The sequence below is a fragment of the Carlito syrichta genome, unplaced genomic scaffold (genome assembly GCF_000164805.1).
Source record: "Carlito syrichta isolate Samal-C Ts95f unplaced genomic scaffold, Tarsius_syrichta-2.0.1 Scaffold39610, whole genome shotgun sequence".
Lineage (NCBI taxonomy): Eukaryota > Metazoa > Chordata > Mammalia > Primates > Tarsiidae > Carlito > Carlito syrichta.
This window is the reverse complement of record NW_006983706.1, coordinates 433,640-448,908: the sequence shown is the minus strand read 5'-3', so window position 1 is coordinate 448,908 and position 15,269 is coordinate 433,640. Positions and strand designations below refer to the sequence as shown.

The window sequence follows — 15,269 nt, the reverse complement described above, 5'->3', positions numbered from 1 at the left end:
CCCAAAATACTGAGACTACAGACTACAGGTGCATGCCACCATGCCCAACTGGTTTTTTACTTTTATTTTTTTTCATAGAGACAAGACATAGATGTTGCCTAGGCTACTCTCAAACTCCTGGCCTCACGCAATCCTCTTGCCTCAGCCTCCCAGAGTGCTAAGATTACAGACATGAGCCACTGTGCTAGGCCCCAAAAGATTTTTTTTTTTTGAGTTGGAGGCTCACTCTGTTGCCCAGGCTGGAGTGCAGTGGCACGCTCACAGCCACTGTAGCCTCGACCTACTGGGCTCAGGTGATCCTTCCACCTCAGCCTTCCAAGTAACTAGAACTACAGGCTCACGCTGCCACACCCGGCTAATTTTTTGATTTATTATAGAAATGAGGTCTCACCATGTTGCCCAGGCTGGTCTTGAACCTGCGGGCTCAGACAATCCTCTCTCCTCGGCCTCCCAAAGTGCTGGGATCATAGGCTTGAGCCACCACACCCAGCCCCAAAAGATTTTTAATGAGTATCCTCAGCCAACTGAAATGCAGTGAGTCTCAAACCAAATTTAACTCCAAAAATGTCCTTTCATCCTACTTTGCTTGTTTCATTTTCGTCGGTGATACTTGCTTTCTACCAGCCAAATGAGTCCAAAACTCTTGCCATTTTCATACCTGCCCCTTCCCTCCCTCTCTCCCAATACACTATCAGGAACCAGGTTTGGGGACCAAACACTTACATTTAAACATCTGAATCTAAATCTTAACTGTTTTAAGTAAACCTCGTCCCATACACTTTGTCAGGGACTTTTAGAAAGCAAACACACAATTGCCAAAGTCCTGTTGTTTCTGGGTATTGAATCCTTTTCTGCTCCGTGTTCTGGCCTAAAAACACGATAGAACAGTTAGGTCATAGAATAGCATTCACTTATATTAAGTAGGTTGAAGTCGAGCACTCCACTGTGAGTGCAAAATACAGGCTTTCAGTCACGTTATGCTGTTTTTCCACACACACAAATTATGTCCTTCCACATCAAATACTGTACAAATTCAATGTCAAGTTGACTTGCCAACTGTGTGGGATGATCTGTAATGTTTAAGAAAAATGAATAAGTGCATTGTGTGTAACTCTCTCACCCACCCTGCCTCATGGTCCATTCTTAATGGTATATACCTCTTTCTTTTTTTATTTCAGATGTCACATTTATTCATGAAGGAAATAAAACTTTTTTGGATAACCTTGTCAATTTTGAAAAGCTGGTATGTACATTTCATTATTCTTCCTTTTGCCCCTCTGAAAAAGAAATGTATGCTTTTCTTTCCTGCTCCAGGGAGCAAATGGCTTTTGTGCTTTTCTTTGTTGAATGCCTGGTGGTTTCAGGAGCCTCTTCGCTGCACATTGTGCTTTGTCAATAAAATGTATTCCGATTAACAATAAGTGTGCTAGCAAGGTTTTTGAGAGCCAAATACAAAAATCTACTTTTTATTTTTTTAAATGGAACTTTATTAGATTAGGGTTGAGTGTATGTTATTGAACCAGAAATAGAACTGCAAGGTTTCCATCAGGAGGAATTCACACTCGTGAAGTTTTCTTGCTTTAAAGGCCTCTCTCAGTGTCTCAGCCTGCACTGTTTTCAAGGTGAGGAGGAAGAAAGTTCTCTTCCTGGGGAGGTGTATCTGTCTCTCAGTACTCCATACTTGGAAGTAAGGCTGGAATTTGCCAGGTCTATGTGTGAAGGGAAGGGCATTCCCTCCCACTCCCCCAGTTTACCAGCCTGTAGACAATTGGTGCCAGTTCTAAATCACTGTGAAATGAGCAGCTCAGACATGGCACCCTTCCTGCTCACAGGTCCCAGGTCAGCCCCTTCTCAATGTTTTTGAAGTGCTTCTTCTGAATTATCTCCAGGACATTCCTTGGTGCTTTGTCTGTGGTGAGGTGCTCCAAGCCTTTCTGTTCTGCCCTTGGACAAAGGAGTTGTTACCTATGAGAACTCCGCAACTGTAAAATAGAAGTACTCCAAAGAGACCCACTTGACTGCAAGAGGAACGGGTGTATCTGACAGATGAACTTTAGAGTCATAGATTACACTGTGCTTCATGGTTAAAGAGGGTGCCAATAACCCTGTTCCAAAGACCCTGATCTTTGAGTGACCTTTTCAGTAATGATAATGGATTTGTGTAAACTCTTTCAGGAACTGACCTTGGTTCCCTGTGAGACTGGGTCAGGCACTTGGGAGGAGGTTGAATGAGGCGGGGGCCATAGACCATGACCAAAGAACAGTGCAAACTGATGAGTCCAGATGAGGTTTGGCATCTGACCTTTGCCTCAGCAGTGCGTTGCTCTAATTATCAGGCTGACTTCCCACACAGAGGACAAGGCAGCTCAGGAGCGAACAGTGTAGCCAGCTCTTGCTCGACTCCAAATCTCAAGCATCTGGAATCTGGAAGACAGACATTGTGGAATATCTTACCATATCTCCATTTTAACCACTCTGAAGACCATCACTTCATGGCTAGTTATGTTTGGAATGGATATGGCTATACATTTTCAAGTCTTTCTCTGCACTAAGTGTTTTGGAATCAGAGCTCTGTCAGACCAACTGAGCCGGAAATGGATAGAAATATCTTATGTATACTTGTTTTGTGTTGCTGTGTGAGGGTCTGAAGATCACGGGGCCTTTTAGTAACCAAAGGCAATGAGTCTCAAACCAAACGGAACTCTGAAAAAGTACTCTTGCCATTTTCATACCTAGAAGGCACGAGAATTCTTGCCTCTAAGCAGGTTAATCTCCAGTGTTTGCTATTAGTGAAATAACTACGGGAATATGAATCTTTGAGATAGTATTTACTTCACCATCTAGCTAAGAACACCAAAGGAGCTTTGTAGAGCATCTGTGCAGATGTGGGATAAAGTGTGTCACACCAAGTGGAATTCCCTGTAAAGAAGGGCCTAGTAATTTTTTCCCTCTGACTAATCCGGAGGGACCATGGGAGAACAACTGTCCTCCTTATAAGCTGACCATTGCCTGTTGTTGCAGGCAGACTGCTTGTTGGCCTTCTCCCTAAAGTGAACAGTGAACTGGTTTAGTTCATTACATCATTTCTCCCACCAAAGTGAGAGAACAATTCCATAAAGGCTCACATGGGAAAGAGCCATGGAAAGGCCCCCATGTCCCTCTCACTTTCCTTCTGACCATCCTCTAGAGTCTTCCTGGCTTTCTTCAATGATCCAGCGAAAGCCTTTGAATGCCAGCTCTCATATGTGCCAAGACTTCCAGCTAACCATAGGGACTGGAACCAAGAAAGACTAAATGATATTATTACCTCTCTTAGGGCCAATGATCACACCCTTCATGCTTTAAGAAAGTTTAAGGAAATAGCATGGCAGAATACTATTCTACTTTCAATTCCTAAAGAGAACTTTTATTAAAAAGAGAAGGAGAAAATGAGTGCAGTTCTGCAGACACACACAGCAGACCCACAGTGCACACACACAACTGTCAGGCAGGTTCAAGCACATCATTTCTTTTTTTTTTTTTGAGTTGGAGTCTCACTCTGTCGCCCAGACTAGAGTGTAGTGGCCACTCCCGGCCACCACAGCCTCGACCTCCTGGGCTCCGGCGATCCTTCTTCCTCAGCCTTCCGAGTAGCCGGAACTACAGGCACGCGCTACCACGCCTGGCTGATTTTTTGATTTATTGTAGAGATGAGGTCTCGCTGCCTAGGCGGGTCTCGAACCCACGGGCTCAGGCAATCCACTCACCTCAGCCTCCCAAAGGCGCGGGATTACAGGCTGAGCCACCAAGCCCGGCCAAGCACATCATTTCTAAAGAGAGCGGGCTCCGTGGTGTTAGTGTGTTCCTCATCCCCAAAGCAAGTGGCACGTAAGTCACAGCACACCTCATGCTGACCCTCCTTACTTAGAGTAGACAAGGTGAAAATGGTTTAAAATTGTTTCCAGAAGGACAAATATCAGTTTTGCTAATATTTGTTATGCTTGGATGTTAGCAAATGAGACTGACCTTCCTAGTAGGGATGCTATTTTCCAGGAATGCTTCTAAGCAAAAGACAGGGTTTCACTTAAGCTAAAGCAGAATCGTCCTTCACAGTAATGAACCAATAGAACCTAAGTGAATTAACTTGTGAGAAGCCAATTCCTCATGATGGATATGAACTTAAGCCAGCTAGCTGATAATTCAGTGTATTATCTTTATCTGACTGATGCAGGCCAATGCATTAAGTCAGAACACAGGAAGATCCAGAGCGCTCTTTGGGTCTAATAGGATTTCAATTGTTCCCTGTGCTACGTTCTTTGCTGCCTCAGCAACTCTAAATGTTTTCAGCTTGGGCTATTAAATAAGAAAAAACAAATGGTTTCTCCTTTTCTCTTCTTTATCCCTCCATGTGAAGAGCAACATCTTTTGCCATATCTTCCTCGCCCCTCCTTCAGAAAGCCTGAAGGTGAGGATCAGGACTCAGGTTTCACTGCCACTCAGTCCTGAGCCTTACAACAGTCTGAGCCTTGAGTGAGCTCTGCACATGGCACATGACAGAAATCAGTGTGACGCCACAGCTTGAAACAACGAGAAAACTGTCCTGGAAATAGTGGTAAAATTTGGGAAAGGAAATGTAGCAATACTTTCACAGACATGAGTCAGGTCTCATTTCCTTTACAAATACAGCTTGAGCTACTGCTGAAATCAGTGTCCTATTTAGTTTTCCACCATTGAATAGAAGTATATTAGAAATAGGACTGTGAGAACAATTTAATCCGTTGATTGTATTCAAATGCTGTTTCTGTAGTTCTGTTGGATCTTAAGTAAGACCTTTTTTTAGCGCTAACGTTATTCTTTCAACGATAGTTCACTGAGAGTTTGCTGTCTGTGGCTGAGCCTGTCTTCAGTGTGTATAGTCAAGATGTGAAGGATGTTGACCCACTTGGAGAAGGTGGAGGACCAGATAATGAATGATGGTGATTCTTGAGTAATAGGATGATGTTTGGGTTTTAATATGAAACAAAGTAAGGGGTTACTGTAGATTATCCAGAGAATTAGAATATGATGACAATAATATTTAGAGATTATTCTGGCAACTGTATAGGAAGAACTATAGTGGAGAATGGTCTTTTTCAAAATGCTATGTTTCTATCGTCGTGGAAAACTAAAAATGGTAGAGACAGCTAGAAGACTATGATAGGTATGTAAGTATGAGGTGATGGGACCTTGTCAAAAGTAACTATACACCAGGCTCAATGACTCAGCCAGTAATCCCAGCATTTTGGGAGGCCGAGGCAAGTGGCTTGCTTGAGCCTGTGAGTTTGAGACCAGCCCGGGCAACTTGGAGAGACCTCGTCTCTGCAATAAATAAAAAATTAGCTGGGTGGTAGCATGCACCTTATAGTTCTGGCTTCTTGGAAGTCTGAGGCAGAAGGATCATCAGAGCCCAGCAGGTCGACACTGGGATGGCCGTGAGTGAGCCACTGCGCTCCAGCCTGGGCAACAGAGTGAGACTCTGACTCAAAAAAACCCCCAAAACCCCAAAACAACAACAACTGTAAATTGAAAAAGACTTTCACCTGGAGATCAGTGAGGACTTTAAAGAAAGAAATTAAATTATAATACCTAAGCCTGTAAGGGAATGTAAACAATGGACATAAAACGGTCTCTGTAAAGATACTGATGTTTTAGAAGATGTCTGTCTTTCGTATCTCATTTCCTGTTACCATATGATATACTTGAGCCTTGTAGTCCGCAGAAATTCCTGCCTCCTCTCAGCACATGTATGTGAGTCTGTGTGTCTGACATACACAAAGTGGTGCACACACAGAGACTATGGGTGGTACCTGATCTAGAGGAGGAGAAAAGTTCAACAGCAGTGACAGTGACACGAAGCCAGTAGACACTGCACAAAGAGCAGTGGGAGTATTGAGAAGGGAGCCTTCAAGTCCAAAAGGGAGATCTCAGAAAGGCATTATGGGGTGGTACCTGGTCTAGAGGAGGAGAGAAGTTCAACAACAGTGACAGTGACACGAAGCCAGTAGACACCGCACAAAGAGCAGTGGGAGTGTTGAGAAGGGAGCCTTCAAGTCCAAAAGGGAGATCTCAGAAAGGCGTTGTGGAGAGAAGGTGTCATATCCCCCAAGGCGAAGGGCATGAGCCCATGTGGACAGGAAGACTGGCGTAAGCAGGCTGCCCTGCTGCAGTGCAGTGTTTTCTCACAGCTGGGTTAGACTCTGGGCAGCCTGGCTTGGGTTATTGTTTCCGCAGACAAGGACTAAGTATTCTTTTGTAATCCAAGCTCAGAAAAATCAATTAAAGTTGTGTCTAACTCCCAATATAGTTCCTCTAGGCACACCCAAAGGTGTTAGAGCCTCCGTGTATCCTAGCAATACTGCAACTTCACAGCACCTCCATGAGCCTTCCATTGATGTGTTTCCTGTTCTACCTTCCAGCATATGATTGCAGACACTGTCCGAACCCTGAGACACTGCAGGACTAGCCAGTTTGGTGAGTAATTGAAGTCACATGCAGAATGTAAATGGACTATACGTTGGTACTGACTGTGGTTATGTCACAAGTATTTGGTGATAGTAAATAGATGGAAAAGTATATGTGTACGAGAGGGGACCCAAACAATACCAGAATTATCTTTTGGAAGGTGGACCCCTTGTAGTACACTCGAAATTTGTTCCTCCAAATCAAACAGTCAAAGTTTTTATCTGGAAGTTTTGAGAAGGTTGCCCCACAATTTGTAAAAGAAACATCCCAAGTTGTGGCAAACAGGTGATTGTTTCCTCCACATGACAGCACACCTGTCCATACCATGCTGAGTGTTCAGTAGTTTTTGATCAAAAGATGGCATGACCCCCATGCCTCACCTTCCCTATTCACTCCATCTCACGCCAAGCAATTTTTATTTTTTTCCTCGGATGAAAAAAGTCTTCAAAGGGAAAAATTTTGCGTGTGTGGAAGAGGCGAAACAAAAAAAATGGCAAAAGCACTAAAAGGCATCAAAATTGATGAGTTCAAAAACTGTTTTGAGCAGTGGAAAAAGAATCTGGGTAGATGTATCAAACAGAGAGTACTTTGAAGATGACTGAAGTTTAAACATGTAAGCATCAATATGCAATTTTTTATAAATAAATTCTGGGGTTTTGGGTTCCCCCCTCGTATATATATGCATATTGTATGTACTCATATATTATACTAGATTCTCTCTTTGCTTCCTCATTGTGTGTTTGGGATGCAGAGAAGGATAATATATAGCAGATTATTATACTTCCTAGCAGCAAGTTCATTCTGTGCAGAGTGACTTGAGACCATCAGAAGCTTCCCTTCCTGGCCCCGAAGTCTTGCTTTGCTTGCCCACTAACTCAGAATGACTGGTGAGTTTAGGAGGGGTGACCCTGTCCCTAACCTGCTTGGAGGCTTCCTTGAAAAGGACTATAGTTTGTAAAAAGTGCCTAAAGCAGCCTTCCAGAATCTTTTCTCCTCTCCAACAAAAACTTCCTGTCTGGAGCTGCCTTTCAGCTGAAAAAGTGTTTTTCTGAGCATTTTTATGGAATCCCTGCTGAGACTAATGTATATAGGAATATTTGTTCCATTTTAAATCTCAGAAATAATTTACACTATGTATAAATGGTGTTAGAACATTGCAGGAAGGAAGGAAGTCAACTTAAGTTGAGGGCGTTTTCACATGGGCAGTGGATTCCTGACACCAGTCCTAGTGAATGGGAATTATTAACCCTGTATGTACAGAACAGAACACTGAGGCTCAGGGATTCGCTTATTCAGCTATTATTCAAACCGAGTCAGGCTGACTTCCTTACCCATGCCCTTTCCTCTGCCCTCTGCAGATTCTGTAGATGTAAAGGGTAATAAAAAAATAGGAAGTCGAGTTCAGTAATTATAAGCCCATCAAAGAGGATAATATCTTTATTAATCCTCATCTTTAAAGTTTTTCAACAATACAGAAATGTATAAAGTAGAAAATCGGAGTTCCATCTCACAAATCCCACTAACAATTTAGTACACATTCTTAAGAATTTTTTTCTGGCCACTGATGACCTTGGTTGGCAATATTGTCCCCCAAAAAAGCAAGTTAGGAAATGAACTTCTGTGTGGATCACAAATTTTTGGTTTGAAAAGGGGAATTATAAAATACAGGGCCTAATTTTCTAAATATTCATATCCATTAATACCATTTTTATGAGCTTATATAATTTTCATTAAGTGCACAGTACAATATGGTTATAATAAAAGCCTGGCCACTGAGATCCACTCAAATGTACAAGCATCATGTGCTGTGAGGATGGCTTCATATTGCCTTCACCCTCCTTTGCTTCCTAAGTGCTTACAGGATATTCAGCCAATCCTAAAACATCAATCTTACTTACTAAGAGACTCTAGTTTATATATGCTACAAGTATGAACAGGAAGATTATACTGACTTGACTGACCTTGAACCTGCCTTGAATCTCCAAGTCACCAGGGAGTAATCCTCTATGTAGCACTAGGAAATTAGAAATTTAATAATTATGAAGCCAGTTTATGTTCTAATATAGACCATATTTTTAAAACTGGATTTGAGGTTAATTTATCTGAATTCATTTTAATGGTTTATGTGGGCATAGCAAACCAATGTCAGCCTCTGGGATAAAATAAAATAATGTTAATCAAGTCACTTGTAAATCATAAAGCACCACGCATACGTCAGTTGTCATGGTTGGGACTATTCATTCTTTTTAAGGCTTGCAAATTAACAACAAAATTATCTTTGTAGAATCCTCTTTTCCAAACCAATTTTTACTAAACCAAAAGCAATCTCTCAATGTCTTCCAGAGAAGGCATTCTAGAATAATACAGAGTTTTGGTCATTTCCAAACAGGTGGAGGTAAAAACGTTAACGCCTACTGCTTTACTTGCTAAAACCAGGAACACTTGTTTCTCCTAAACCTAAAAGTTACAAACCATCCATGACATATGAGTCTTTGGGGTTCTTTTGAGTCAGAGTCTCACTCTGTCACCCAGGCTGGAGTGCAGTGGCACAATCATGGCTTATCACAGCCTCTACTTACTGGCCTCAGGCAATCCTTCTGCCTCAGCCTTTTAAGTAGCTGGGACTACAGGAGTGTGCCACCACATCCAGCTAATTTTTTTATTTATTGTAGAGATGAGGTCTCACATGTTACCCAGGCTGGTCTTGAACTCCTGGACTCAGACAGTCCTCTCGCCTCGACCTCCCAAAATGCTGGGATTACAGACGTGAGCCACTATGTCCAGCCATAAGTCTTAATTTACTTCCCCATACTCATAAAATGCATTTGTCATAGTGGAGGGAAGAGGGGGTTTTCACCAAAAGAAAAAAATGCTGCAATAAAGTGCCCAGCCTTCCCGAGTTCCCTTGCTTCTGCTCAAGCTGAGTTCTGGTGGCAGATCCAACCTGTCCCATCTGAAATCCATGAATCAGGAGTATGTGATGTCATCGTCACTCATTGTCTCACTGTAGTGCAATTTAGCCAGTGTCCCCGTGCCTCAAGTGGTTTTGTTTCTGTTTGAGTCTGTGGTATGCGGGCTTGCCCATGGCATGCAGTGCTCTATCTGTGGTTCCTTATCAGCCTGTCACTATTAAGGCATGTGTGTGTCCACAGTGCCCTAAAGCCTCTATGACCCCTCGAGTCTTTGACCACCTGTATTTGTGACTGGAAAATCCCCTTGCCTTGTCCTGTGTGCAGACTTTAGCCCATGCACCTACTTTCTGAACCAACTTTGCATGGTCACCATACCTTAGCTTCTGTTCTGTGGTATCTGTTCATTCAATGTCTCCATTACATTTTTTTCTCAAAAAATGAAGACTCTAAAGAACTGTACAAATGTGTGTGTGTGTGTGTGTGTGTATGTGTTTGTGTATGTGTGTGTGTGTGTTTGTGTGTGTGTGTGTGTGTGTGTGTGTGTTTAGTTGGAGTCTCACTCCATCACCCAGGCTGGAGTGCAGTGGCATGCTCACAGCCACCACAGCCTCAACCTGCTGGCTCAGGTGATTCTTCCGCCTCAGCTTTCCAAGTAGCTGGAACAACAGGTGCACACTACCACGCCCAGCACAAAAGTTGTTTTTTTTTTTTAAAGAGTGATTGTGTTCATATGCTAAACCACATTATCAGTGATGTCTAACCATTCCAGACTGTGGTATAAGAACCACTGCAGGCCATTCAAATGGGCAGTGACTACAAAAGGCTGCGTAGCCCAGGTGTTCAGACCATGGACAGACCATGGACACAGGAGCCACATGGCCTGGGTTCAAATCCCGGCTATGCCCCTTACTTGGTATGTGACTGTGATCAGTTTCCTCATCTGTGGAGTAGGATAATAACGTAATTTCTGCTGGGCACAATGGCTCACTCCTGTCATCCCAGCATTTTGGAAGGCCGAGGCAAGAGGATTGCTTGAGCTCAGGAGTTCAAGACCAGCCTGAGCAACACAGCAAGACCTCATCTCTACAAAAAATTTAAAAATTAGCCAGGCATGGTGGCGTGCATCTGTAGTCCCACCTACTCGGGAGGCTGAGGTGAGAAGATTGCCTGAATCCAGGAGTTTGAGGCTGTGGTGAGCTATATAGTGCTACTGCACTCCAACCTGGGCAACAGAATGAGACCCTGACTCAAAAAAAATTACATAATTTCTAAATAGTTATATTGGGAGGTAATAAATGCTGCAAATATCCTGCCAGTCTGATTGCCCGATCTGAGTACTCTACTCTGAGGTAAACAAACTTTTCTACTGTTAGGACAAGGACACCTCTTATGGAATTCTGACTCATGAGAATCCAATAGTAGATTTATTCTAAGACCTGGTGTGAAGTTTTGCTGCTTTTTAGAAATAGCGTTCTTACTGTCCTGAGTCGATTGTCTATTCTTTTTCTTTCTTAAACACAGGAGGTGACCTGTCTCCAAAAGAGCACCAGGAGCTAAAGTCCTACGTGAATCACCTGTACATCATCGACAACCAGCAGGCCCTGTTTGAGCTCTCACACAGAATCGAGCCTCGGGTGTGACCCCACTGCCTCCCTCCCCTGTAACTGCAGCACTTTGAGCTACGGGAATGTCTATGCCAAGCACGTTGCTTTCCTGTGAGAAAAAGAGTTGCTGAGTTTTATCAGTGTGCCCCAAGACATTCACAGGAAAGCCAGCCAGAGCGTGTTCAGGAAGTGATGTCAGCTGCCAGAGATGGGGAGCGGCCTCTCCATGCAGCTCTTGGAACAAGAAAGCAGAAAGGGAGACAGGAGCTTTCTGGAGACAGAGAAGTCTGGTTTCTTATGATCACCTGGTTGATCCAATCCAGTTTTCAACTTGAGCTGTTCTGGCGTCAAGACAAGAAAACGTCTTGACATAGAAGACCAAGTACTTCAGTAAGAGCATGTGTGAAACAGCAGGGGTTTTGACTTTGCCTGGTGTTAGCTTACTGGTTGTAGACTGTTAAAGAAGTTGGTCTTTTGAACACCTCAAGGCAGTGACAGCATATCTAGATTTCCAGGGAAAAGGAGAGAGGTCTCTGGTGATACCAATTACGACATCACCAAAAGTCACTTGTGTCTAGGGAGTGAGGGAGGCCCCGCGGCTGACATTCATACTCTGACGTGCAGATGAGAAATGTCAAGGCGTGCATTACTTTGACCGCAATCCTTTATTGACACATGCTTACAGGTGAAATCATTTCTATATGAGATTTGCAGCTATAGGCAGGGTAGACTGAGTTGCTTTGCCAATAAGAAAAATAGTGTTCTTTAAGAAATTGACACATTGTTTAATTTCTGGGGATTTCCTTTACATTTGCAAGCAGGCTTTTATCTTTTATTGGGCACTTAGGATTTTTGAAAAAGCACAGTGCCTGGACATTGTGGGCACTCGCTACCTGCTTTTTGAGGTGACAGAGTCACAAAGATCTGCATTCTTGTGCCTGATGACGTGTTTTGCATACCTCACACAGGCTCCTTGCCCACACCATGGAATGGCAGCAGCCAGTGCAGGGAATTTAGTGACGTTTGATGTGTGCAGCAACTTAGCACTCGCTACAAAGAGCAAGGTGACACGGTAGCAGTGATTACCAGTGTTTCAGCAAATGAAAAGTGCCCTGAGATCTCCAAGTGTCTGCTTTATGTTGGAGACTTAGAAGTCCTACAGTCCACCTACCATCCAAAGCAGGGAGCCTTTCTATAATTTGCCTTTTTCTTCCCCCAAAATCTTAGTCTTTTTTTATTATTCCCATTTTTTTTTCCCAGCAGGGGCTCCTATAGCAAATAATGCCCCTTAGTATTCTCAAGGACTGGCTAGAGGATTTCCCTCAGCCTTCAAATGAACAAAAAAGCTTGTGGATTAAAATAATGAAATCCTCCCCTGCTTCTGGATACTTGTCACCTTGCTAGAATGCAAGGACCTCCTTCCTGTATTTGGTCCATTCATTTTTCAAACATGGGAGTTCAGGTGCACTGGTTACCATTCCTGCCTGTTCATCTCCTAGGTGCCCATCCAGCTTCCTTCTTTTCTCCTCAACACTTCATTCATCCTCCTAACAGATGTGTCCAGTGCTTTCTGACATCACTATGGCAGTGCTGTTTCCTGGGCTCAGGAATCACACTGAGCTTGAGATACTACTGGAAGGAACCACATGGAGGAAACATTTGGGAGGACTTTTGGAGATCCTTAGTCTGGCCCAGCATGTCAAACTTCGGTCCTAAAAACTTGCAAGGTGGTCAGGCACAGTGGCTCATGCCTATAATCCCAGCACTTTGGGAGGCCAAGATGAGAGGATTGCCTGAGTCCATGGATTCAAGACCAGCTTGGGCAACTTGGTGAGACCTCATCTCTACAATAAATCAAAAAATCAGCTGGGCGTGGTAGCGCATGCCTGTAATTCCGGCTCCTCAGAAGGCTGAGGCAGAAGGATCGCTGGAGCCCAGCAGGCGAGGCTGCAGTGGCCGGGAGCGGCCACTGCACTCTAGTCTGGGCAACCAAGTGAGACTCCAACTCAAAAAACAAAAAAAACCTTACAAGATTTTATAGAAAGACACCATCGAGGGCTGGGCCACTTAGAGAAATGCTTCATGCTGCTGGTCATGGAATGGGACCCCTGGAGGAGACCAGAATCATCAGAACCAGGGAGAAAAGACTTCCGACTTTCCTCATGGCTAACCAAACACTCCACAAGCCCTCTCTGGACAGTTGCTGAGGATAGCACTGCAGACAGCCCAGTGCCCGTTCTTATCTTTTTCCTGTGCTAGGGACTAGCGCTTGGCCTGTCTGATCATGTACGGCCATTTTGACATTGTCTCTGTTTTGTAATTGAAATTGTATTGGCATTAGCTCTACACTTCTCCTAGTAGAACATGACCTCTAGGGGACTAATTTTCAGTGGAGAACTGTTTCAACATAGTGCATGCTGCTTTGACCCTTAGTCAGACATGTACACTCGGCCAATTGAAGCCACACAAACATTGTGTTTAGATGCATGTGGTGTGGTGTATTCAGAGTACCTCACACGGCTTAGGTGAAAACGGGTTGGGGAGAAAACGTGCCTGTCTGCCTTTCCCTCCATCCATGGTCATATGGCCCTCAGGTAGCAGAGGGAAGGAAGGAGTTGGTTAAGTTTTGATTTGCTCTTCCAGCCCTGTCTTCTGAATGTCTAAAATCTCCAAATCTTTCTGAAATTTAACAACTGTCTCCAGAGGTTTCCCAGATAGCAGCTCTCTGAAATTTCAGAAGCTTTGAGGCATCTTAGCTCTGGAATTAAAGAATTTGAAGCAGTGTTCTGAGAACCAGATTTTGTTCAACAGGAAGCTTTTTCTGAGGAATGTGAGCCGTCCAACACTGAACAGGTCAATTTGGGGTTAAGTACTCCCTGCTGGGGGTGTGGGGCAGTTGTTCTCTCTCTGGAAATTCACCAAGGCCAAATAGGTTTTGTTCTGGCTAGAAGGGTGGAGTAGAATATGTCTAAGCTTATTCCAGCTTTCTTTTGGAGTTTTATGACTGCATAAAATCTCCCCGTTCACCCTGAAAACCTTGTGTCATCTGCCACCTTCAGCAGCAGGTGGTATCTGGACACTGCCAGGTGGGTTCTCTTGGTTTCAGACAGTCCTGTGGGTCACTGGATTTGTCAGCATCCAGCAAACCCGCCCTGCCTAAAAGTCAGCACGGGACAGCAGAACGTAGGTTCTTGCAGGCAACATCGCAACCTTTTCAATTAAAAAAAAAATCTTAACATACACATTTGCAGGTGTTCCATAGACTATCATGTTTTAAATTCACTATTCTGATCCCTATAATTGCCAAATGGTTGTAGTGATAAATATTATGATCTACATTCCCCTATCTCTAGTATTCTTAGTTATGTTTAGAATGAATTCATTTTCCTAGGCTGATAACCACAAGCAGGTAGTGGGGTGCATGTGCTGAATTTAGAAGCACAAGGATAAAGTCGGTGCCCACACCTCCCAGTCCCCAGGAGAAGATGTTATGAGAATGCACACTCGCCTCTGAGGGGGAGAGAAATGGTGGCTTGAAAGAGAGGGTGTCGGTGACGACTTTGGGTCCCTGGTGCTGGGCTCTCATTGCTGCCCACGCCCCAGCCCTGCAGTCCTGTCCTAGCCAGCACATCCACCACAGATCCAGAACTGATGGCATGGTCAATCCAAGCTTCTCAGAAACTAGACAGAAACATTCAGATGGGGGTAGTCCAACACAGAACTATTTTTATTTTTTTTAATGCTTCAAAGATATGTCCTTAAAATTTCAGCCTGCTTCTTAGCAAGTGGGCCAGTTTTGCCTAAAACTGGTAGGGGGGAAATGTTTTTAAAAATTGCCAAAAAGCTAGATGAAAATGTACTACTGTATAAAGCAAAACTGTATATACTAAACATTTTTTAGCAGAGTAATATTTATTTGCATAGTCTATTTATTGTATTCGTATTACACTGTTATTAAATACTAGGATGAAATCAAGGACCTGAAGCAAGGAGTCTTGCCTTTTAACGTATCATGCATTAGGACTGCTGTGATATTGTCAGCTTGCATTCACAATTAGAAGATAGAGACCCCACAATCAGGGTGTCTACCTAACTTCTCAGGGACTACACTTTGTAGTTTTCCAACATTAGAAGAGCTGGTGAATATGAAACATTTGTTGAATTACCAGAATCGCCATTAACAGTGTTTCTTTTCCCGTATTTCATGCTTTCTGCCTCTGTATATATGACTGTGCTGTGTATTTATCAAAGCTAGTAAGCAATAATTTATATG

General features: G+C 43.4%; 1 protein-coding gene across 2 annotated transcripts in view; it reads left to right on the top strand.

Annotated features, from left to right (window-relative positions):
- Window positions 1-12,527, top strand: part of RAPGEF5 (Rap guanine nucleotide exchange factor 5) — a 192,144-nt gene extending 179,617 nt beyond the window's left edge. Inside the window, exons 23-25 of one of the 2 annotated variants that reach the window (XM_021719215.1) lie at window positions 1,179-1,243; window positions 6,435-6,489; window positions 10,917-12,527. In XM_021719215.1, coding sequence (XP_021574890.1) covers window positions 1,179-1,243; window positions 6,435-6,489; window positions 10,917-11,032 — 236 coding nt within the window. In that variant the 3' untranslated portion in view covers window positions 11,033-12,527. Of the gene's footprint in view, window positions 1-1,178; window positions 1,244-6,434; window positions 6,490-10,913 lie in introns of both variants that reach the window. The other variant, XM_008047898.1, reaches the window with a different exon arrangement.
- Window positions 12,528-15,269: the final 2,742 nt, after the last annotated feature.